General features: G+C 41.6%; 1 protein-coding gene across 5 annotated transcripts in view; it reads right to left on the bottom strand.

Annotated features, from left to right (window-relative positions):
- CACNA2D3 (calcium voltage-gated channel auxiliary subunit alpha2delta 3) overlaps nucleotides 1-25821 on the bottom strand; it is an 891383-nt gene that overhangs the window by 618377 nt on the left and 247185 nt on the right. For 4 of the 5 annotated variants that reach the window (XM_035723841.1, XM_027586868.1, XM_027586871.1 and 1 more), the window contains exon 4: nucleotides 5769-5828. The exons of the other annotated variant lie outside the window; for it this stretch is intronic. In XM_035723841.1, the coding sequence (XP_035579734.1) occupies nucleotides 5769-5828 (60 nt within the window). The remainder of the gene's footprint in view (nucleotides 1-5768; nucleotides 5829-25821) is intronic. 5 annotated transcript variants of the gene reach the window in all.

Below are 25821 nucleotides of genomic sequence, written 5' to 3'. Positions count from 1 at the left end.
TAATAGAAAGTGAAAATTTCCTTCTCTTTTCATTTATTTTCCTGTAGATGTGACCCCTATGTTTCTCATTTATGCACAAAAAGTCAATTTGCTACCTCTATTAAAAGCACCATTTCTCATTCTGGGGACAGGGTCTTCTGTGCCCACCTCCTCCCTCTGCAACGAGCTCAACACCTCATTCAGGCAAAGAGGACAAGGAGGGACTGGGGCTTGACAGGACTGTATGAAAAAGTCCGTGAGGATCGTGATTTCCTCTGCTCAGAAAGAACCTCTACTAAACCCATCCTTTGCTCACGCCCACAACGTGCGGGTTTCCCGAGGGCAAAGCCTCACTGGCCGGCAGGGAAAAACTGTCAGGGAACAGGACAGCCCTGCTCTGCTGCTTGCTGTTCCACTGCCCTTTCTAATCCTTCCCAGGAAAGGCTTTCTTCTCCCCATGAATGGTGATATAGGCATCCCACCGTGGAGGACCCTGGAGCTCCTGAGCCACCCCCTCTCTTTACCTGGGTCTCCCTCAGCAAGGACCTTCCCACTCTAACAGGTCTGGCCAGGAGGCCGCAGTGGGAAGCTGCTCACAGGAGGATGGTGTATCACCAGGCTGTCCCACTTGGAGATTTCCCATCACGGTCTCTGCATCCTTCCCACTCCAAACCCCTCACCTCAACATTGCAATGAGACCACTGCATTTGCAAGGGAGGTGTCTGTGGCTTGGGGATGACCCAGAGGGGACGTTCAAGACACTCCATTCCCCCGTTCCTTCCCACTCACACTTTTGTTATCCTTCTGCGTGTCACCAGGCTTTTTATTTTCCTAGTACTTAAAAAATACAAAGAAAAATTATTATAGAAAACTTTGCAATGGAAAAGGCTTCTGCAGGATATACAATTCAAAACCACTTTTTTTTTTTTCTGCTGTGCACCAGCTCTGTGCAATTGGCACTTATTGGAGACAGCTTTCAAAGAAAATATGTTTGCGGTTCAAAGATAAGCAGGTTTTTAGTAAACTGTCAAAAGGACTTTTTTTCATCTTCTTCACTGCCAATGGAAAAACCCAAAAAGAAAGAGTAAGTACAAGGTGGGGGAAGCATTCTCTCTAAGTTATGCTACATGTGTAGACTTAGTTTTCTGGAAATTCATCAATGAATAGGATAATCGGGGCTAGGGTCTGCTCCTACCACTCCATCCTCACCTCACGTTGGGTTGAATGAGGGTGCAACCCTAAAATAATCACGTTATAATTAAGACACAGGGTTTTTTTTCCAACTGTTTTCATTATAATTATCAATCTCATATGAGTTTTACATAAAAAAAACCTGTATTAATTCAAAGCACAAAATAAAAAAGCAAAGATGCCATTTTAACAAGGCCTGTGTTCATATCAATTATAACCATAAATCGACCAAATGGAGAGATATCAGAGAGTAAAGAACAAACCAAGAGAAGACCCATCTAGAACCTACAGGCCCCCCATGGAGAGGGACAAGCCAGAGAGAGGGCTGAGCTGATCCCTGTGTCAACAATAGAGTTTTCCAGCCAATAAAGATGACCAGGCAGTTCTGGTTTCCATGGAAGACGCTGCATTGTGGGTTGTTCCCACAAGCACACATGTTCACACACCCTTCCAAGGCTGGGTTTTGCCTGTTGCCCCAACAGAGTTTTTGTTAAGAATAAGCTAATACCGTGTTAGGGGACCTTACAAAGGGGACTGCTGACGTCAAGGCCATAAGCCCATGAGAAAAACATCAACCTCTAAAGAGAATGTAAGACAAAATTTAAATGAGAAATAAAATCCTGACAATAAAAGGAGGAATGGCTTTCTTCTGATAACTCTTGATTCCACCAATGAGAAACAAATTCTTCACTTTCAAAGCACTGATGCAAAAACTCCAAACTAAATGGAAAGAAGAGGCTGATCCACCATTTCTTTTCTATTTTGGGGACAAGGGTCTAAGACTCGAAGCTACAGAGTTTAAGAAATTTTACAAAAGCACTGTTTTTTGTTTTTTTGTTTTGTTTTTTTCTGTAGGAAAACAGACTCCCAGCTCCCTCTGAACTAATAGCACGGGGATGTCCTCAGCATTATTTCACTATGAGCAGATGGTAGTCTGAAATTTTTTTGATAAAAACAATCCACCAGCAGGGGTTGCCAAGAGGTCAATGGAACCCAGATTAACAATTGATCAGCTCTAATGGACTGTTGTAGCAATAAACCCAGAGCCCATGCACAGACCTGCTATCCCAGTGATAGCAATGGGGCTGACATCCAAGCTGTTAAGACTTGCACTTAATAGCATTGAAGCTTCGCAGCTTCAAAACCTTCATCGAAGGAGACATGCATTCTTCCATGCACATCTATTTTCTCAAAGGCTTCTCTTTTACAGGTTCTCACAAAAGCACACATGGTTTACTTTGACCCAGAGAAGATTTCACCAAGGTCTGAGGTCCAGGTAATAAATGACACTCTGTAATATTGACAGATTATTTCAACCTCTACTCTGGTTCAGACCACAACTACAGCCCCTGATATTTCTCTTGCATTTATATAAAACAGATCATTGGAGGAAGAAAAACTGGGCTCCCCTTCTTTGTTCCTAAGAAAACAAAAACTCTAACAATCTAAAGACTCATTTTCTCAGTCTCTGTCTCTGTCTCTGTCTCTCTCTTTTGGAGGGAGATGCTAATGGTGCATTTATGTCTACAGCACCACATTTGACAAGGGAATCAGCTGTGCTACACCAGAATTCCACTGTAAAGCTTCAATAATAGGAAATCAGAGCATTCTTGAAGGTAGCACTAGCTTCCAAGGGACAAAAAAGAAGTGGCTCTAGGTTAGTTGACTAAACCACAGAACATTTGTCCTCTGCTGAAGGATAAATAATGCCCTCAAGTCATTAAATCATTCCCTCCCTCGCCCACTCATGTTTTGTAGACAACTGATCTCAGAATAAAATTGACTATATAAGCTATAACCACCACCAGATTTTCCAATCATCTTTTTCACTCTCCTATAAACTGACTTCTTCCTGTTGGACAAGTGGATGCAAATGTTTGGTACAGAAAAATCCAAGAACAAAGACATTCTCTTCCATAAGTACAATACAAGGAAACCAGGAAATTCAACATTGATACATCATTATTATCTAATGCAGAGTCCATTTTCAAATCTTTGCTTCTGGTTCTGGATCCATTGCATTTCATCATCATGGGTCCTTTGTATCCTTTAGTCTAGAGCAGGTCCTCGGTGTTTCTTTGTCTTTCTTGACCTTGGAAGGTTTGAAGAGGAATCCATCCAGTTACTTTGTAGAATATTTCTCAATCCAGATTTGTCTGATGTTTTATTATGATTAGATTCAGGTTACACATTCCGGGCAAGAATTCTACATAGGGATGCTGTCCTAAAGCCCAACACACATCTGGAGGCACTTGACATCACTTTGTCTCATCACCAGTGATACTAACTTTGATTACCTGTTTAAGGTGGTATCTGCCAGGTTTTTCCATGGTAAAGTTGCCATATTCCGCTTTGTAATTAATAAGAAATTTGTGGGCAGATACTTTGAAACAATCAATGTCCTGTTCTTCATCAAACTCTTTCCTACTAGTTTTAGTATCCATTTAAGAGTCTTGCCTGAATTATTACCATAACCTTCTATATCCACCATCTCTCCTATATTTATTAGTTGGCATCCTACTGTAAGAGCTTTCCCTTTCCTTTGTCATTTTTTTTTTTTTTAAGTAGGCTCCATGCCCAGCTTGGAGCCCAGTGCAGGGCTTGAACTCACAACCCTGAGATCAAGACCTGAGCTGAGATCAAGAGTCAGACACTTAACCAACTGAGCCACCTGAGCTTTCCCTTCTTATTTATATATGTATTTATCTATCATCTATGTCTATTTATTTGTATCTTATTCGAGTGGACCCATGGATTCTTATTTTATTCAGCATTATAATCTCATTTGAGTTGATTTGAATTGAGTTTTGGTAATCTACAACCAGAATATTCCCCAGGAGAAGGAGATGGTTTCTCTTGGCAACACATTCAAGAGGTCCCTACAACCCTCACAGTTACAAAGTTGCTTCCTGATGCTTCCATTCAATCCCTCTGGCCCACTCTAGGGATTCCAAACACTCTGAAGAGGAGGCACACTAAAGATAAACGTGACCAGTAAACGGCCCCCGGACCTTCCTACGGCCACCATGTAGGTGTGGCTGGAGGAAGCAAGGTGCTTCTTGCTATATTCAGGTAACTCCTCTGCTCCTTCTCTTGCAGCTTTGCTCAAAGAGCTGGGCTGGCCTACCCCCCACTCCTGATGTTACCAATAGTCCCTGGCACTTATCCACCCCTGCCCCCGGAACCTCTCGTGCTTGGCTACAGTCCTGGCTCTATTTGCTTCAGATGTTGGCGTCATTTCTGAAAATGACCACCAAATGGTGGGTTTGACAGTTCCTCTTTCCTCTCCAGACCCATTATTCATCCTTTTGCACCTAGCTCAATTTCAGAAGACTGAACTACATCAACCACACCAGTAATTGGCTTCAGCCAATGGTGGATCCCAGCAAGATATCAGAAGGCTAGACGCTGTTATCAGGATATTATCCCCCTAAATTCCATCCTTCTAGCTCACCATGATTGGCTGCACATCTCTATCAAATACCCTTTCCATATAGCTACTCTGCCTGGGTTCTAGAAACCACTCCTTCCTCTCGCTCCTCAGGCCAGAAGTGTGGCTTGCCCTGGGGTAACACCATCACTTGTTGGTTTCTCTAACCATACCTTTGTAAATACTCCTTTTATTAAACTTTCTTCAATTACCCCATTTGAGTGTGCGTTCTTTTACCCATAAGGAAAAAAATATAGATGGGGAGGGATGAGAAGTTCATCCATGGAACGAAGACACCAAAGCCTATTTTCATATCACCACCTTTTTTTGTGCTTGCATATTCATGTCTGCCTTTATTGTTTCCAATAAATGAAATACAGCAAAATAAACACTACTTCCTAATTGTGACCACATGCCAATAGAAGAGATACATTCTAGCAAAGCACAGACTTAAGGATTAAGATTCACTCCTTCTGTTTACAGAGCAGTGAGGAAACACCACAGAGCTCCAAATGACAATAAAGATAAAATTTCCTTTGAGAGGAAGAGGGACCCAAAGGAATCTCCAGGTATTATTCAATTCACTTGTTACCTTTTAATATGTTTTCTATCTACATGGCAACATCAAAATCCTTCTTGGCCAAACACAGGTATTCCATAGTTGGATATAAGATATACTGCCAGAAGTTTATTAAACAGATGTTCAAATCCCATGTCAGTGAGGGATTTAATTTTTAGACACAATTAACAGTCAATGCAAGACTATATCCATCACAAGTTTGTTTTCAGTCATCTAAAATCCAGCCAGGGAAGTGGTATTTACACATATCTGCTTACACATATCTACACAACATGCCATTAGGAGTTCTGGTGATTATTGTTAGTTGACTGAGGTAACGTCCTCCAGAACTGGGGAGGAGTTCATCAAAATCTGTTCTGTGCATGTGCATGAGTGTGTGTCGTCGCTCACTATAACTGTTGTGGTGGAAAATGGTTGGGGATCGCCATCCTGCCCCGTGAAGAAATAGGCACATTTATTCCAACTCTGTACCATCCTCCTGAGAGCCCTTCTCTCCCATCCACTGAAAGCAGGTGTCTCTGGCACACTTAGTGCTTCTCGTTTGGCAGCCAACACACAAAAAACTTAACTCTGACTAGAATAGGTTACCTGCAGGTCTGCGTCAAATTCATGTTTCAGATGTGCTTCTTCTGCAGCCTCCACAAGACGCTGAAAAGAGAGAAGGCGACATGAAGGATCCAAACTCTGGCCCGGACCCCGTTCCAACAATGCGAAAAGACTGGTGTTTCTCCATGGCCCCAAGATGACAGATTACATCATGGCATGTGCATTGTGACCTGGAGGCTTTGCTCCCATGAAACTGAAGAGAGCAATACCAGTGTCCAAATCTGGTTTTTGCCTCCATCATTCCATCGTGGTTTTTCTAGCAAATAGTTACTCTTATGTGTGTATACATGCACACAAGTTCTGCATCCATTTTCATAGCAATTTGTAACAATTCAAAGACACTGGCCCTTGAGGCCCAATGTGGATGCCAAAACCAACCTAGACGAGTGTATCCCTTAGGTATAGAGGGCTCTTGGGTCAAGATTTATTAAATTGAGCCCAACACTAAGTGGGCTAACTTTCTTCCCCTTTGGTTTGAGAAATGCTACTTATTTTAATTCCCTCAATCATTCAAAGCAATTCTTTCCGCATCCAGTTCTAGTATGTAATTATCAGGTGACAGCTATTTGAATTTATGGTACCTCAATGCCATTTCGACAATCTGCATCCCAATAAGAAAATCACTGAAATTAAATCAATAAGCAGGACCCATAAATACGCAACTCTTGTTACTCTTCTTAGCCAACTAAATTCAAACTATCCATAGTCTTATGAAAGCAGTTTCATAAAATTACATTATCAAAAAAAAGTCATGCATTTTTATTATGTATTTACCTAAACACACAGAAGTTGTTGTTTCATAGTGTCTAAGTACTCTGAGAACCCAGAGAAGAAATGTGGATGACATGTACAAATGATCAAAAGATAAGAACAAAATAAAACTTCATGATGACAAAAATAATATTAAAAGAAGTGAACAACTGGAAATGAGGAAAACAATAAAGCAGTATAACACCAACAAATAAGAGAACAAGATGGAAATAATAGGTAGTTGAAATTATCACAAAATAACACAGCACGAAATGTATTTCATGTATCTAGAAAAATACATTTCATTTGCCTTTGTGTGTATATTTGTATATGCATATCATACATACCATATGACATTCATATATAACATGACATGAAATGTATTTCAACCACTGTAATACATGTCATGGTGTTAGGAGTTAGTTGGACAGTGAGGTAGTCAGGGCCAGGTTCCCAAACAAGAAAATATGGAGTCAGGACAGCTAAAATAAAACAGCACTGACATCTTGTTTTGCAGCTTAGACAGGACTGCACAGACATTCTGCTTTGCAGCTTTTGCAGAAATGACTTCTGCAAAACCACCTACAATAAGAAAATTAACTACAAAAGCATTTGTCAATATCACGGGCAAGACGCAGTTGAGACCTAAGCCCCCAGATGTCAGCAAAAAAAGACCATCAGCACGTGGACTTTAACCTAATAGGTAGACAGATATGTGACCAAAGCCCTGATTGACTGAACTCAGCACACCCTGATAGCTTAGGAAAGTTCTGCAAAAGAGTTCATAAAAACCCCTAAACTTAGAAACGCTGAGGGCAAACCACTCAGGTCCCCCTCCCTCTCTAGGAGCTTTGTACTCTTGCTCAATAAACTTTGCTTTGCTGCCCACCACTCTTCGTCTGGTCTACCTCTTCATTCTTCAAAGCGGTGTGACCAAGAACCCGGGCACCAATGGGACACAAATCCTGTAACAATGGGGCACAAGAAGGTAATATATTGGAAACAATTCAATACCTTTGTACTAACTACTAAGATCAGCCAGAGCCCTGTTCTCTGTGTGGAGCAGTGAGTACCCTGCTAGCCAGCTAGCCAGCTTTTATGTTCATTCTCAAGTTAAATTTGCCACATGCTTTTTTTAACTTAATTTAATTCATATATTTCTTGTTTCCATGAAGATATTTTTCCATCAAGCTCACTACAAAGCCTTAAGAATAAGATTCAAAAAAATATGGTCCACTGGCCGTGACACATAATAGTTATCTCATGTGAAGCAAGTGAGTACTTTGGAACAGGGCTCTTTGAAAGGATTCACACTTGATGCAGTGGACCTCGGGGCTATCCCAATCTGCCCTCTGATGCTACTGGAAGATAGGCCTACATCTTATGGGAAAATTCAGGGGGAAATCCCCGAGAATAAGCACATCTCTTGTGCACAATGGTAATGACAAACATCACAAGAACTGTGCACCTTTTGTAAAGAACAAAGGATAGTTGATCTTTCTTCTGAAATACTCTTATAAAGATACATGAGTTAAAAGAAATGTTACTTAAGAAGGATATCGTGTGCCATAAATTTACCTAAAATGGAGTCCTGAAGACAGAAGTTCCTACTGTTAATAAAACAAAAATAAATTGAATCACCATTTAAAAGTCAAGACCACTCAACTTCCATCTCTGACACTTGCCAGTAGAAAAGAGCAGCCTCTCATGTCTCTTTCCTGAGCAAATACCCTTATCATCTAAATCAAATTAAGTATGTTTTAAAAATAAGTTTGAGTACCACTTGCAGGTAAGGAAAATCAATTAAAATTTGCTAATATTTTAGTTATTATATAAGGAACCACTGAGCCTGAGGGAAACTGTTACTCTATTATACCTATTGGAAAAGCAGTGTGGTTTTCATAATAATAAGTTAATTTTCTCTCGTATGAATTCCCCTTTTGGATCTGCAGATGGGATTATAGAATTGTGAATGTGGTTTTTAATTAAAACTGAACACTGGAAATAAAAATGGCTTTGAAGACTAGCATTCAAAACTGAGCTCTGAGGCAAGGAAACGGCAGTGCCGTCCATGGATCCTCCCCACTCTGATGCCAAAGCAATCCGTCACTCAACAAAAATGATAACAGTGTACTGGAATATACATCCTGGCCTTGGAACAAAGCATCTACGAGCCGGAAAGTGGCAATTCATGAGTTGATGTATGTTTCAGCGACTTTTTATATTTCTAAATAACTCTTCCCTTTTAGTGAAATAAATACAAACAAAAGCTATCTTTATAAATAAGAAATGCTAGAAGCCATGGACCATGGACACTATTTATAGCCACGGTGATGGCAAACCTGCCAAGGGGGATAGTGGGAGATTAAAGCATTTCGTTTAAAATCGCATCTTATTTCTTGTTACAGTGACCCCACGTATAATCAGTACGATGCTACAGGATGCCGTCTCCTGTCTCCTCCCCCAAAACACTTAAATCAAGACTATAGCTAAAGACATCCTAGAGGTCAAGCTTTCCATCATGGTTCAGGAGGAGGGAAGACAGGACACCAAGTCACAATATAAATTGGATCAGAAAAAGAAAACGATTTTGTTTGTTCTACTTGTATTTGATTTTATTATTATTATCTTTTCTATTCCTGATTATCTTGGCTTAACGGGAGAAAAGAAAGAAAGAATGGGGGGGAGGGGAAGGGTAACAGAAAATATGATATACAACAAAGTAACCTACTACTAGACTCCTACTGATTCTATCGGAATGAACAAATTATGTACAAATGAAAAAAGTTTTTTTTAATAAGAAAGGAGAAAGGCGGGGGTGGGAGCAATTACAGAAGAAAATCCTTAAAGCAAAACAGAAATATAAAAACCATATGGAGTAGCAAAGAAAAACGTTATTTTTATTTCTCATGTTAAAACTAAAAAGCTTTGGCTTGTAAATGCTGTTATAATGGGATATTGGAATTTAACAAAGATTTCAAAGCACTTAATACATTTCGTGGTTTTCATTTAACGTTTTGCAACAACACATTTAATAATCAGACCAGCATTTTTACTGCCATTTTTTTTTTCTGGAATGAATACATAATTCTTTCTCAAAAAAAGGGTTAAGCTCAGGGCGCCTGGGTGGCTCAGTTGGTTAAGCAACTGCCTTCAGCTCAGGTCATGATCCCAGAGTCCCAAGATCGAGTCCCACATCAGGCTCCCTGCTCAGCAGGGAGTCTGCTTCTCCCTCTGACCCTCTCTCCTCTCATGCTCTCTCTCAGTCTCTCTCTCAAATAAATAAAAAATCTTTAAAAAAAAAAGGGGGGGTTAAGCTCAACTGAGGCGATTCTAAGGAAAATCTATAACCATTAAAATGGCTTTGGGCTGCACCAATGGTTCACTTGGAGCTAATGATTGAATTGTCAAGAATATCAGAGTTAGAGATCATGTGAGTCTTCCTTCAAATCCAACAAGCACTAAACTCAGTGTAGAAGAACAACCAAATAGGTCGATCAAGAATGATAATTGCAGTTCTAGAGGGGAGGGGGGTAGGGGGATGGGTTAGCCTGGTGATGGGTATTGAGGAGGGCACGTTCTGCATGGAGCACTGGGTGTTATGAACAAACAATGAATCATGGAACACTGCACCAAAAACTAATGATGTAATATATGGTGATTAACATAACAATAAAAAAATTAAAAAAAAAAAAGAATGATAATTGCAGTTACAACCATACCTAGTGTGGCATGGTTCACTTTTCCTTACACTAGATTGAGCAGCTTTTGCTTTAAGGGCTACAGTTCGATGGAGGAAGAGTTACACCTTCTGCCCATCAGTGTCTGCCTGGGGTTAATGCTACCCTAGCACCATATTATGTGGCAGGGCTTGAACCCAACATGTTGACCGTCTACAGCACTGAAGACAGAGGAGACCCTGGTCCTCTCCACATCACAGATTTCAAACTCAATTGATCCTAGAAATAAAATGAAAAATCTCTATCCTCATTCAAACTGCTGTCAGCGCATGAAAAGATGTCTCTGGGAATCTCGATAAAATGAGATTGATTTGTTCCCAGGGCTAATTTCAAACACTGCTTTCTTGTATAAAGGGTCAGAAACCAACAGTTTAAGAACCATTAAGTTGGGGGAGGGGGAGAAGAGGAGGATGTTCAAATTTACATTTTCATTCCTTCTGCATGGAAATCCCTTCCCTTCTGTTCTCAAGATGGAGTTTTTACTACCCTGTAACAGCGTAGATTCATTTTTGCTGCTTTTGTAGCTGGAATAGTCTGATCACTATTTCCCAAAGTGTGGGGCTTGTACCAAAAAGGGAGCCCTGAACCAACAGGAGGTGCTTTACAGAAGGGTGAGGGCCACACACAAGGAAAACAGTGATTTCATCATAAAGGGGCAAGTGACAAAGAACGCTGCCAGTAGGCGAGGAAGCTTCCCAGAAGGAAGTGACATCACAGTTGTGCTCTAAAGGAGAACAGGAGGCTCTTCCAGAACAAGGAAAGGTGCTGAGCAGTGTTCCAGCCCACAGGAGCAAAGGAACTTCTGGAGGCAAGAAAATGTTCTAGAAACAACTAGATCTCAGAGACCTACACAGAAGGCCACATCAACCAAAGACCAGCGGCAATAAGCCAGCGCAAAAGCCAATAACCTGGAAAGATGGACACAATTAAACAAGAACTCTTTTCCGTCCCACCATGGAATGCTGAAATCCACAGAGTCATATCTAAGAGCTTCCTAATATTCAGTAATCCTTATTGATGTAATGTTTTCACTTTTCAATTCCAATAGAAATGACACATATAAATAAATCACCAACTATCAAGATGATCGTTTTAGAGAAAAACAGCTTTTAAGGAGCCTTCATTATTTCTTTGTTCCTGTAGAAGAAATAAGCTTTGTTGCACACGAATGAACATTCTGTATAAAATGACCTTCTGCCTGAAAGCTGCAAAGATTGCTCTGCTTTCAAAACGGGCAAACATTTCAAAGTGGATTATAAAAGCTAATCTATAAAGTTTCCAGAGAAAGCAGGTAACGGAACAAAAGAGCAAACACATTCAACATGTACCTGGGGCTCTCTTCCCTTCCTCAGCTCCCCCACTTCCCTGCTCCTTCAGATTACATAAGCCCACACCAGACTTTTACAAGACAAAATAAGCCTAGAGCTTACATCAGAAGACAGGATCACAATCAATAACAAACTATCTTTGTTTCCACAAGAGATATCTGTTATCAGTTTGAGGCTGATTAAATCAATGTCTGTTATCAACATGAATGGCCAATTTCCAAACCAAAGCCACGTCATTCTACAGCTAAAGCTGCATTTGCCCAAGTGCAACGTGTGCCAAGCTACTGCAGATAGAAACAGCCAAACTTTGCTCCAGGGGCTGCCCAAGGGCCACAGTAGCTGGGAGGAGTTAGGAAGAGAAGACGAGTAATTTTTCCAAATGATCGAGCAGTTTGTGGCATGGACTACCACTTACGTTGCCTTTTTGGGAATGGCTTCCTTGATTACCAAAATCAAGTGTACTTAACCATAAACCTTGAAAAGTCCCCTCAGGACTCTTCAGTTGGGGGGTAACTGGGCTATTTCCTTTGTGGGCAATGGAACTGGAACTGTCATTAAATTCCTGTGGGGACAGTCCGGGATGAATGGGACTATGTCGGTTTGAGGATAGACATTTGTTTTCCACTAAGTAAGGAAATCACCTATCACTGAAGGCTCTGACAGTGGTGAATAAAATTCTGTTCCAGCCCTTAATTACATCTTTTCCAGGACTTACTGAGAGGTGTGGACTGGAACCCACAATGGTAGAGCATTGAAGGTACCATCCAGCTAGCTAAGGAAGACAGGAACATCTACCATAAGATAAGGTGCAGCCAAGTTAATAAGGTGTTGGGGCCAGTAAGAAAATCTGTCCTACAGAGTTTCTATTCCGAGTTGTAGTTCACTTCTGTTCAACTTAGTTTAGTAAGTATTTGATAATAACCCATTAAGTAATCAGAATGGCACCAAGAACTGAGTCGGACACTAAGCAATAAATGACTTAGTCCTGACCTGCAGGAAGATTTTGGTCCAGTAGAATGAGAACAGGTCTCAGAGCCCAAGGACAAGGGTTTGAATCCAGATCATCCTACTCACTGGTTACTTGATCTGAGAAAATCTTAACTTCTCTGAGCCTCAGTTTTCTTATCTAAGGCACCAAAATAATACCATCTTTGCTCTCTACTTCAGGGTGTGAATTTGATGAGAATGTAGACACAAAACATTTCCTAAAGGATTCTGCACAAGTGCAAGAAATTATTATGACGGGGCAGGGGAAGAGACAAGATGTTCAGGCATAACATGGCTTGATTTTAACAGGGACAGCTCACAGAGTCTATGCCTCCCACGGTTGGAGCTCACGTGGGGGAACTCGGAACAACTCCTCAAGTTCACCGTTACATGGAGGTTATGTGAACGTTAATTCTACTGCCAAGGAAAGGACTCCAAACCTCGTGTTCACAAACACAAGGCTGTGCACCTGCTCCTTAAGGAGTGGTTTTCAGAATCCACCAGTCTTTTCCAGCTTCAACAGCAAAATCCGTGATCAGTGAGGCTGAAAATGGAATGAAGCCAGGGCCTTTATTGAAAGGTTTGACTGATGTCCTCAGAATGGCACAAACACAGAAATTAAGCTGTTTGCCAAAGCAACCTCTTTTGACAGATGGCACCTGAGACATGGACTAGGCCAGCCAGTGTGGCAGGCAGCTCCCAGCCCCTGGACCCCAACCACGGCCAGAGGAGGAAAATTCTCTTTCTCCTTCAAAGTGAAAAAACACAGAACAATTTCCAAGTCCATTCAGACTTTACTACTCAAGATGGATTTTTACATACATTTGATGCATGAAAACGCTATTTTAATTCTCTTTTTATTCTTTCCTTCTCTCCATCCATCCAAGTGTTTACCAGGCAACTTCAGCTGGGGGTCAGGAGGCAACATATTTTGGTCCAGAGAGCAGGATCTGAAGTCAGACGTCTGACTTTGAATCCTGGCTCCAGCAACTTCATGAGAGCACTCTGGGCAAAAGTCCTGGCACACAGTAAATGTCCATTCGTGTTAGCTCTTATCATTGCCGATGATGATGCCAAGGGCAATAATGATGATGATGATGAAGCATATCAGAGAATTATGCCAGGGCTTGGGCCATGAAGACAACTGGCATATTTGTCATCCAGTTGGGAGGAGAAGCAAGTCATCAGACAGTGTGGTGTGGGCTATAATAGGAGGACCACACAGGTGACAACAGCAAACAGCTGTCGGGTTCCACACCCCCTGTTCCCATGTGTGGAGCTACTCTAAGTGTTCAAGTCAATTAATCCAGTTATTCCTTACAACTACCCCATAAAAGAAAGCATAGATAGTATCCCAACTCTACACACGGGGAAAACAAAGGGCAGAGAGTGTCAAGTGTAATGAAAACTCAAAGCAGGGAGCAGATAACCCTACCAGGGTGTGGGAAACCATGGGGAAGGTGTCATAAATGATGTGACCATGAGCTTGGGTTAAAGGGTGAGGTGAGTCAGCCACATGGCCAAGAGAAATGACGGGGAGGGAGCAGCAAAGGCTCCAAGGTAGGAGTCCTGCGTGTCTGTCAGAGCAGCAGGTGGCCTGGAATGGGGCAGATAAAGGGGAGGAGGGTGCCAAAAGTCAGGCAGGTAGGGTTCAGGTGAGCATGGGCAATGAGCTAAGCAAAGGAATCCTGTGTCCCTTGCACCACAGGGGTGGGGCACTAAAGAGGTCCGACTGGGCAGAAGAGCAACATGATCACTTCTGCATGTTAAGCCATCTTTATACTAATCTGGGAGCAGTGTTGAAATAAATTAGACGGGGATAAACACGAAATAAGGAAAGATTGACACAGGGAAACTGCTCAATTTAATGCGAACTGACCGCACAAATATCTCAACCCATCAGCGAGCCCAATTCCCTCCAAGGCATGCCTCATGTTTACCATCACTGTCATCATCTTCCCATAGAACTTAGTCAAAACCACAACCATCTGTCCCTATACAGCCCAGCCTCCTTACAGGACCCCAGCTTCTGCTTCAAGCTCTACTCTCTACATGGCTGCCAGAAGAACCTTTTAAGAATAATTCTGATGGCATCCCTCCTCTGTTGAAACCCTCTGATAAATTCCCATCACTCATGACCATGACTCCCAGGCTCTTCATGATTTGGCCTTGCATCCTCAGAGGCCCCCTCCTGCCCTGGCCCCAGACTTCCAGCCATCCTTCTGGCCCCAAACCATCACAGACTCGTCTCTGTCTGTACCTTTCCTGTACTCTTAGCCAGGGATGTTCTCCCAGATCCTCGGATGTTTGCCCCCTATTCCTTGTCATTCATGCTGCAGGTCCAATGACCCCTCCTCAGAGTTACCATCACCACCCACCTCCCACAGAATGGTGACATGCTTTGTTATTAAAACAACACTGAGCACATGGCCAGTGCTCAAAACAGAGCCGTTGCACAAATTAAAGACGATCTATTATTCACCCTACTATGTGCCAGCCACTGTGTTTGGCTGGGAATATAAAATTTATAAGATGCATCTCCTTCCTTTGAGGACATTACAGTCTAGGGAAGGAGACAGAGAAATAGGCAACCACGTTCGATGTGATAAAGGCTCCAAGAGGAAGAAGCCCACTGCGGGATCAACTGGACTGGGTTTAAAGGGGTACAAGGAGGCTTCTCATATATGTTGAGACCTAAAGGGTAAGAGCTAGCCCAGATGACAGGAAGGTCCTTCCAGGATGAGGACATTGCATGTACAAAGACCCTAAGGCAAAAGAGAACATGACACATTCAGACAACCACAAGGAATTCAGTATATGGGGGCACCCAGAGGTGGGACTGCATAGAGGGAGGTAGCACAAAAGGAAGCTGGAGAGTTTTAATATTATTGAAGTTATCTAGATTTAAAAAATTTTCTCAGAGGGTGATCCAAGGCAATACAGAGAAAGACTGTAGAAAAGGCATGTTAAAGCTATTTAAGAAAGCAAATCTGCAAGACTTGGAGGCCAACAGGACAGAGAGAATGAAGAGATGGACAGAGTCCTGGTAACTAGCTTGGTGCTATTAACCACTATCTAGTACCACCAGGATACCAAGGAATGATCAGAGAGGGAGTTGGAGCTCAGGAGGAACATTTGAGGAAAGGATGGTGGCAGGGGCTGCAAAGGTTCACAGTAATACCAAGGAATGTAATGATGGAAAATCTGCTGATTAAGGATATGCGTTGGACGGCACCTGTTGACACTCAGCATCACCTAAGCTACCCCTTCCATGGCAGGGGCCAGAAGCCTGAAAACTACATGTTCAAGAATCCTTTACCAGCAGGTCTTTGGATTAGATCCCGGATAGACCAGCAAGGCAAAGACAGGAGATGCCAATATTCTCCAACTGAAGCTATGGCCAAGTGTGTGGGCATCGGCACATGACACTTATCTTTGGCTGGTGTCATCCAGATGCCCCCCTGAGAACTAGCCACTGAGTCTACAGAGGGGTGGTGACTCCCTGTGACCATGGCACTTCCTGAATCTAAGCACTTGGACAGCAGTTTCCCTGAACTTCACGCCCCTGGTTCTTCCAACTATCAGGTGAACTTTAAATTTCCTATATTAATCATTGCCTACTTGAATACCTAAAAGTTTTTTGACTTTTCTGACCAAACCTGAATGAGTGAACTAGAGGATGACTGTGTAAGAATCATTTCAGAGTGGAGATAGGGGCAGGGGCCAACGTGCAAGAGCAGAAAAGTGGGAGGGACAGGAGTTTGGGAGAATATATCCAGACTCCTTGTCAAAATACTATCAAAATACTAGGAAGGAAGAAGGAAGGAAGGAAGGAAGGAAGGAAGGAAGGAAGGAAGGAAGGAAGGAAGGAAGGAAGGAAGGAAGGAAGGAAGGAAGGAAGGAAGGAAGGAAGGAAGGAAGGAAAGGGAAGGGAGGGGAGGGCAGAAAAGAAAGAAAGAGGGAGGGAGGAGAGATTTGGGCCATAGCAGGAAGGGACTGCAGGGTGAAGGAAGGCTTTAGGACAAAAACATGCTTATTGCAACAAAAAGTAATAAGAACTGTCCTGGGAAGCTCCCTGAAGACCCAGCTCAGGGTAGCTCTAGGATCCTTTCCAGGGACCAGCCATTGGGGCCAGGCCCCCAAGTCAAAGATCCTTAAACTCAGACTTTCCACTTTATCTCCTAAGGAGATTACAGGTGCAGTCACAGAAAAACCACTGCCCTGGAGGGCAAGGCTGTTTCTGTGCCATCCCCCTCCTGGACCACATAGCCTAGGGGGACATTACAACTTCTTTTTACTGTATCTTTTATTTTCTTGGGAAGAGGCTCAACTATATTATACAGGTCCCCTTTGTTAAAAAGCCGTAATTTGTGCAATGTAAATATTTAAAATATACCACAATTTGAACTACGCTTTGTCATTTCTTCACTTCCTAACATACTGGGTGCCTTGGGGGAAAAAGAATCCAAATGGCCTGGGTCATCCTTGACTTTTGAAGGACTTTGGGAAATAGGGCCAAGCTGGCTTTTCCTCCTCTAGTCTAAAGTAAACCACATGTACTTATGTGTAAAGCTTATTCCAAATGAAATCAAGAATGAATAATGAAAAATAAGTCTAATCCCATGATCCTAGTCCCCAAATATTTTACGCAAGCCCCCTGCCCTCCGTCAATGTCCTCAGGAAAGGCCCTCCTCCCGCAATGCAGAAATAAAATCCTGATGCCAATAGTCTGAATTTTGCCCAAGACTTTCAAGAAGATGACAGCTCCAACTCAAAATGTGGGGTGGCGGGGAACCCGCCCTATGGCATGATACTCTGTGCGTGAGCATTTGAGTCTGTGGGGAACTGAACAAACCAAGGGGCTGGGTTCAGAACAAAGTGTGTGTACATTAAGCTCATTTTCTGTTATTTTCCCCTTCTAGGTCTCCTAATGTTCGTTTGTGTTCAAGAAATGACATTTTCACCCTCCAGAACCAAACTTCACATTTTTTAAATTTCTAAGGATGAGATGCTAGCTTAAGAGATAAGCTGGCTCTCCCCTTTTTAAAGCCCAGGTAATGAACTGAAATTACATATAAAGTTTGAATTTTTATGGGAAGTTATTCTTATAATTTATTCCCTCTCAGTTTCAACTCTCTGCTCTGTCAACCCTTAATTATAACTTTATTTCAAAATGGCAAAGAAATAAGCAGATACAGAAACACATGGTAGTGATACAAGATTTGAGGATTTTTTTTTTTTAATGAAGAAAAGACAGAGCCCCTGAAGGACTAAGTCCATTTTACATAAAAGTAGACTAGGACTAAAACCTTAAATTCCCTCGATGTTTATTGTTTATGCAATGCCTCATTTGTAAACCAAGCTTGCTCTTGACATTCATCATGCTTTGCTCACACACTCCTCCTCCAGCCCCACATGCCCTGCAGTTCAGACTCTTATAACTTTCCAATGCTCTCACAGGACCAAACAGAATGGAGTCTTAGATACAGCACAATGCACTGAACACACCCACCCTCCATTTTCACCTTTCTGCTGCCAACTCCCCTTCTTTTACTGTGAAATAGAGGAGTAAGTTCAACCCTACCAAATTTCCACTTTGTGAATCAAAAGGAGTTGGGTGTCAGCCATCCTAGAAAGTTGAAGCAAATTCATAAAATATATTTAAGCTTCACTGGTTTTTAATTTCCCATTAATATTCTAAAGGGGTGAAATGATTTCAAGCAAATCAAGTAATCCTAGGGAGATGCTAAAGGGAATAGGCAGGATCAAGGCCCTCCTCTGTGCCAAACTTTACAAATGTTTGTCCATTTAAGCTTTACCATAAGCACTCAGAGGGCAAGGACTATCACCTCCCCATTGCACCAATTGGAAACAGTCTCAGAGGCATGAAGAGACCACCCCATAGTGACCCAGCAGGTGAGGTATAAGGTTAGGAGTGGAACTCACAACACTCTCACTTGGTTGAACTTTATGGAGACTCAAACCACTGATGCCAACATGGATGCCCTCTGGAGTGACCTCCAAAGGCCCTTGGAACCATGGCCAGGAACAGCTGTCTCAACTGGTCTTTCAGTTAGGACACTTACAGCTAACAACCAAATAAACTGAGGCCAGGATGTCCTTGACTTTCATGAGCATTTTCCTTTAAAACCAGGTATAAATAGAGGGGCAAAGAGCTAGAACGGAGGAAATTACACATTCTCTTATCTTAAGCATCATTATCAGAAAGCACGTCTGTCATCTAGTTATCTGACAAGAGAAGAGCAGACTAATTTTGGTCACAACCTTCTTCCTGACCCAAAAACGTGGATGAAAATCTAGCTTTGAAGACTAAAGATAATCTGAAGGTTGATGATAGTCTACTACCTCCCACTGCTGAGTGGTCCTCCCTTTTGGGTCTGGAAACCACTCAGAGAACTTCCTGTCTCCATCTCCCTGGTGACAGGAGCTTGGCACAAGAGTGAAGACCAAACGTTTAGTTTTTGATGTGCTGGGAGAGGCAGAAGCCTTAGGTAACAGCTCCTCAGCAGTGCCCTGTTAGGTCAAGACCAGCTCGCTCCCCACGAGTGAGCCACATGGACTTGGTTCAGGAGCAGGAGACGTGTCAGGAGGGATGGGCTGCGGAGGCCAGGAGACGTGTTCCTCACACTGCACTGCTCGGTGCCTTGTCAGCAGCATCTTAGCGAACTAACAGCCAGGATCCCTGCTTTCATGGGGCTTATGTTGGAAGAGACATAGGTAGCAAGCAAGGGAACAAATGTGTTAGATCACATCAGGCGAGGATGAATACCCTAAAGATTATAAAACAAGGCAATGCAGTAGGGGGAGACAACAGTACAAAGTTTGGAGTGGTCAGGAAAGGAATCCCTATAAAGTTGAAACTTGAATAACAAGCAGGAACCTAGAGGACAGCTGAAAGAAGAACTTTCCAGGAAGAAGAACAGCAGAACAGCAAGTGAAAAGGCCCTGCGGTGCTGGTTGCTAAAACCAAAAGCAGATCCATGAGACCATATCTAAAACTGTTGGGGCCAGGTATGCTATGCTAGTTCAGTTTATTTAGATTTTTGAAAGAAAATGATGCATACTTATTATCCATATTTATTATAAATCCTCAGTGAGAGCTGGAGCAGCACCCCATAATCAAATATTTATATTTCTATAGTAAGATATGATTATTTACATTAAATAGAACAAAAATTTATTATACCTATCTACATGTCAGTTCAGATCAAGCTTTTCCACCAAATGAGTAATGAAAAATTCTCAATTTTCAGAACTTTCTAGGTTTCAAAATTGCAATATGAGATTGTGAACCTACTCAGGCTTGAAAAAAAAAAAACATTAAGTTGATAGAAGAGTCTCAGTTTTATGTTGTTAGCCATGAAGTTTTCTTAGCCCTTTGGCTCATCTACCACCCGGGCCAGCAAATCACAACATTAAATGAGTAACGACAGATCAAATAAATAAGAATGGGAAGAGAGGTCTTGTTGCCGTGATGAAAATGCCCAGACAATGTGATGTGCATCAATTATCATATTATGGTGATACACACACAACTTGGCAAATCCACTAAAATCACTGAGTTGTACATTTAAAATGGGTGAATCATACTGGATGTCAATTATACCTCAATAAAGTTGTTAAGAAAAATAATACCAATGGGAGAAACTCTGAAATGTGAACTAATGCACTATTTTACAAATGTGGAAACCCTCTTATATATTACATGAGCCTATTTTCTCACATTAAACGTGTGCTTAGTAATGTAAAATGATATAGTCACTTTGGAAAACAATCTGGCAGTTCTCTTGAAAGATTAAACACAGACTTAGCATATGACCCAGTTAATCTACTCTTATGTACACACTCAAGAAAAATAAAAAACTATGTCCACACAAAAGCTTATACACAAACATTCTTAGCCATGCTATTCATTAATAGCCAAAAAGGTGGAAACAACCCAAATTCCATCAAGCGATGAATGGATAAAAGGTGGTATATCCACATAATGGAATATTATTTGGCAATAGAAAAGGGATGAAGTACTGATTCATGCCACTGCACGGATGAACCATGGAAACATGCTACATAAAGCAAGTCAGTCACAAAAGACTGCATATTGTATAGCTAAAGGTATTGGGTTTCTTTGTGGGGTGACAAAAATGTTCTAAAATTGATTGTGGGGATGGTTGTACAACTATAAATAGACTAAAATCTATTGAACTGTATACCTTATAAGTGGGTAAATTGTATGGTATGTGAATTATATTTCAATAAAACCGTCACCAAAAAAAGGGTGTTTTTAGTATACTAGGGTGGAATTAAATATGTATTCTTGTCTGATCTTCTTCAAAGCATACAACGACTCCTTGGCACCTGCCACACTAACGAGTACAACCTGCCAATCACCATTAACAGAGGGAAAGTTCTCATCCTGGGTAAGTCTGTGGAGAGATTTAAATCTCCTTTAAAGACTTACTTATTTACTTGGTTCTTAATTAGGATCTTTTATATGTCTTTAGCACAACAACCCATTTCAGATTAACTAGCTAAATTACTATCACTTGCAATAAGTGTCGCAAGAAACACTAAATAAATATTATTCAGATAAAAGTAAGTTAAATAGGGCACCTGGGTGGCTCAGTTGGTTAAGCGACTGCCTTCGGCTCAGGTCATGATCCTGGAGTCCCGGGATCGAGTCCTGCGTCGGGCTTCCTGCTCGGCAGGGAGTCTGCTTCTCCCTCTGACCCTCCCCCTCTTATGCTCTCTCTCTCTCTCTCTCTGTCTCCCCCTCATTCTCTCTCTCAAATAAATAAATAAAATCTTTAAAAAAAAAAGTAAGTTAAATATATTAAAATGATCCTTAGAAGTGTGCTATATTTTGAACATTAAACCACTGGAGTCTATGAATTACAGCTTCGATGCCATCTAGCAGAATTCTAAGGTCGATCCAGAGCTAATACACAAATAGCACTAATTAAAAAATTTCTCACTTCTTGAGAAAAAAAAATGGAGGAAAAGATCATAGGTTAGCAATAACATTTTGGAAGTCTTATAATAATTTTTTACTGTTTATTTGTATCCCACCTCATTCCAAAAAGATTTTCCTGTTGTTTGTATGCTACATTAAGAAAAAAAAAAAGGCCCCTATTATTAAATTAATTAAGAACAGCTCATCTTAAGGGACATGAAACCAATTAGTCAACAAACATTTATTTATTTTTTTGGTCAACAAATATTTATTTGTTACAATTATTTATTAAGCATCCACTGTATACCAAGAACCAGACAGTGGTCAGGCTCTGCAGGGAGCTAAAAAAAATACTTGTGACCATCTCTGCCCCATAGGAATTTATAGTCATCTCTGGCAATAATAAATAATTACCCCTGATGCTATTTGCCAGATTTCAAATTCAAGAGATGGAAGAGTTGAGGGCTAGAACACTGACTTCCCCTGCTGAGGCCAGGAAGATAGAGCAGATGGATTTTGATCTAACGTTAAAAGGTGTTTAGGAAGTACACAGGTTCAGAGAAGAGAAGACAGATATGCTTTGGGAACGGAGGGCACAGAAGTCTGGCCAGACAGCAGAGCGGGGGCCAGTGTGGGGCAATGCCTGGACCATCAGTGTAAGGGCTGAACTTCATCCTACATCAGTTCGAAGAAGAGGTGCTAGAGGAGAAGTGATCCAGGGTTGTGAGAAGCCAGGGTTCCCTGGACAAGGCCTTGGCTTGTCCCACAGCACCTGGGCAGACGGCTCCCCAGGGCAGCAGCGGCTCTCCTTCATGGCTAAGGCTAACCACACCCACCAAAAGAATGAGTGTGTTCCGATGCTAAACTGTTATTTACAAAAAAAAAAAAAAAAAAAAAAAAGGTTTGTATCATTGAATTATGTTACAGGTTTTTTTGTTTTTTTGGTTTTTGTTCTGTTTTGTTTTTTAAAGAACAGTGTTCCTCCATAAAGATTCATGCCTGGGGGAAAAAAAAGAAAGATAAAACTTTCAGTGACCTATCATAGCCATACATATCTGTAATTATTGCTCTGTTGTTAATTTAGCTGTCATTATTTGGGGAGAATGTAAGCAGGGTGAATAACATAGTAAGAAAGGTTATAAGAGAACCACACCCCCAAATATTAGCTTGCTTCAGGACACAGACACTGATTATTAAACTGATTATATCATACAAGTTGATTATATGCTGAGAATTAAGGTTTATACAAACCAGAAGAGACCAGTGACTTTCCTGGGTTCTGTCTGTCTGTCTCTCTCCCTCTCTCTCCTACCCCCTGACTCTTGAAAGAAATTAAGTTCAACCATTATTTATTAAGCAAAGACTAATAAGATACAGTCCCTCTTCTTGAAGAACGCAATTGCACAAAATTGTAAAGGAGACAAATATCTAATCAAATAACTACTGTTGGATATGATGAATGTTACAAATAATTCAGATGTGGTAACTTTAAACAAACATTAAAATAATAATAATAACTGCTAATAAAATAAGTCAAAAGAAGAATACCAACGCGTGCCTATGTATTCTGTGTAATAAAATCTTTTTCCTCATATAACTTCCCTCATTTGCCAATACTTCATGAAGGCAAATGACTTAACTTATTCTGTTTAATAAATCATAGCTTTTAACATGTTAATTCAATACACACTATCAACAGTGCTAGTAACTAATATATAAGCAACATCCAGCAATGGATGGTGAGTCACGGGACAGACTAGTCCAGAGGTCAAGGTGGACAGGCATCTAGACCGTGCAGGTGGCAGGTAATATTTTACAAGGTCAGGGACAAGGAAAGAGCAAAACAGTGTTCTAAAGGCCAAAAGGGCCAGTGGGGACATAACCACAGTCTGGGAAGACATGATGCCAAGGCAAGATCCTGGCCCAATCAAGGTAGGTTTAGACAGAAGGGCAAGCTGGCATGGTTTTAAAAAGGGACTAAGAGACTAGAAGAAGCTCTTCAAAGTACTAATTTAGGGGACAAGGGTTGCGGTCAGGGTTCTTTCCAGACCCTCTAAGCCTGTATGTCTCTCTTGCCTTAATCCCCTGGGATAATGTTTTTAAGCATTCTGAAGGGCAGCATTTCCCATGGCGCCTGCACTCCCCTTGTACCAGGGACTTGGATAGCTACTTCTTGTGATCAGATTGGGGAAGTCAGAACTAGACACTGCAGCTTCCCTCTCTCTAGACACTGGCCCTCAGGGAGGCCACTCGGGGCTGGGAACAATTAGGTGGGAGCACAAGGTAGGGGCACATGAGTGCCAATAGGCAAAGAACCCCCTAGTACCCACAGCAGGTTGGGGGCAGAACTCATAGTCCCCGGAGTGCTCTGCTCTTTGGTAATTTCATTGATTTTAAAGAAATACCTTCCCTGTTGAAGGATCAAGGAAGTGAGTTCATTGAATACAATTTAGTGTGCAGAAATACTGGTTTAGTCTGTGGTTGAAAAAACAACAAATAACTCTAAACAATATTACTGGATACCTGTAGGAGGATGAGATTATTGGAAAAGGTGAGCTGGTACTCAGAGAATTGGACTTGGCGGTTTTTCAAGTGCGAAGAGGGGAGGATGCATGAATTCCAAGTCAATAACCTCTTCATCACTCCCGAGGACTTCCACCTGGCGGGTGCCTGGATTCCTGCCACAACCTTTGCTCGTGAAATGCATTTGCTTTGTCTCCCCATTTTCTCTGCTCTCTGCTTTGGATGTGTAGCACCCTTCCACTGGGAAGTTACTTTTCTCTTTCTAAGCAAGGTAGCCTCTTCTAAGAACCTTAACCATAATGTGAGATCATTTTGGATAATGCAAATATGCATGCAGTTAAACGGCTGCCTTTTCTCATCAAGAGGCAACCTGGAAAAGAAGGAAAAGGAAGGAGAGGTAAGGAAAGCTGAGTCCAAACTACAAGGTCCATGTGTAATGGATGTTTCAGCTAGTGGCTTCCAGAGTAAAGTCCTTCAGTCTTCCTCAGAGTTTCCTCTCCTGGTTTTGCAGTTTTATCAAGAAGCCTTACTCTACTTTATGGGCAAAAAGCCTATATCATTTCAAAAAAAAAATAATAATCTAATACATATGTGGAGCTGGCATATCTCCTGCGAATCCAATTTAAGCCCCTAATCTTTGCATCCTAATGGGTTTAAACATTTTCTGATGAGGGGAAAAATGTGTTTACATCTGCTTTCCAAGTTTCAGAGCAAAGGATTTTCTAGCCCTAGGGTTACCAATTTTCAAAAGGAAAGCCTAACTCCTCTTTCACTTTGATAGGTTTTCTAAACAAAGTGCAGAGTAGTGGAAAAAAATAAGTCCCATGTCATAATCACCGGACACTGCGTGTTATCCAAACCAGTAACAAGCAGGTGTGTCTTCTCCATAGGTGGTACCTCTGGCTAGCCTCACCTCATCCCTGCCCAGCAAGCTCCTATTCCTCCTTCAACCCCCACATCAAATATCCCCTGCTCTGTGAAACTTTTGTTAAATACTCCAAAGCAGAATGAATAGCTCCTTACTCTATAACCCCAGAACCCTTTCGATGGAATATTTGACAAATCTATATTGAGCTGAGAGGTAGGCTTCATCTGTATTGTACTGTAAACATCAGCCACAGAGCTGACACATCCCTCCTATCTCTGGATAACTTGGGCTTGTCCAAAAGTGGATGCTCAGGCTTAGGTGAGTAGCCCCTGCCTGGTGATGCTGCAGCAGTGTCTGTTCAGCAACGAATGTTCTTCTCATCTTTCTCTAGCCCATCCCTCTCCTATTAGGCTGATCTCTGGGATGTAGACTATCTTCTCGACCCAGGTTTTGCCAACCTCTGGCACACAGTGATTACTCCATTAGAATGGGCTGACTGTATGAGTGAATGAATGAGTGAAAAAATATAAAAGCATACAGTGCCCAGTCTCCATCGAGCATTCAACACACGTGTTGAATTAATGGTTCCCTCCTCAGAACTTCTTTATCTGCCTCTCCCTCCTGTCACTCCATATTTTCTATCTTGTATTTTACAGAGTTATGGACATCTCTTATCTCCTGGAATAGAGGCCCCCTGAGGTCTAGAACTTGCTTGATTGCTCAGTACATATAGTGGAGCATACTGAACCCAGAAACCACTCACATGTCTGTTGACTATTCAGCAAAGAGTACATGGGATTGTGGGATATTTGAGGTAGCCCCCCTTCACTCAAAGAAGGTCCAACAATGTGAGTTGGTAAGTTGAGGT

The sequence above is a fragment of the Zalophus californianus genome, chromosome 1 (genome assembly GCF_009762305.2).
Source record: "Zalophus californianus isolate mZalCal1 chromosome 1, mZalCal1.pri.v2, whole genome shotgun sequence".
Classification (NCBI taxonomy): Eukaryota; Metazoa; Chordata; class Mammalia; order Carnivora; family Otariidae; genus Zalophus; species Zalophus californianus.
The sequence above is the reverse complement of the archived record's forward strand: the minus strand, read 5'-3'. Positions and strand labels throughout refer to the sequence as shown.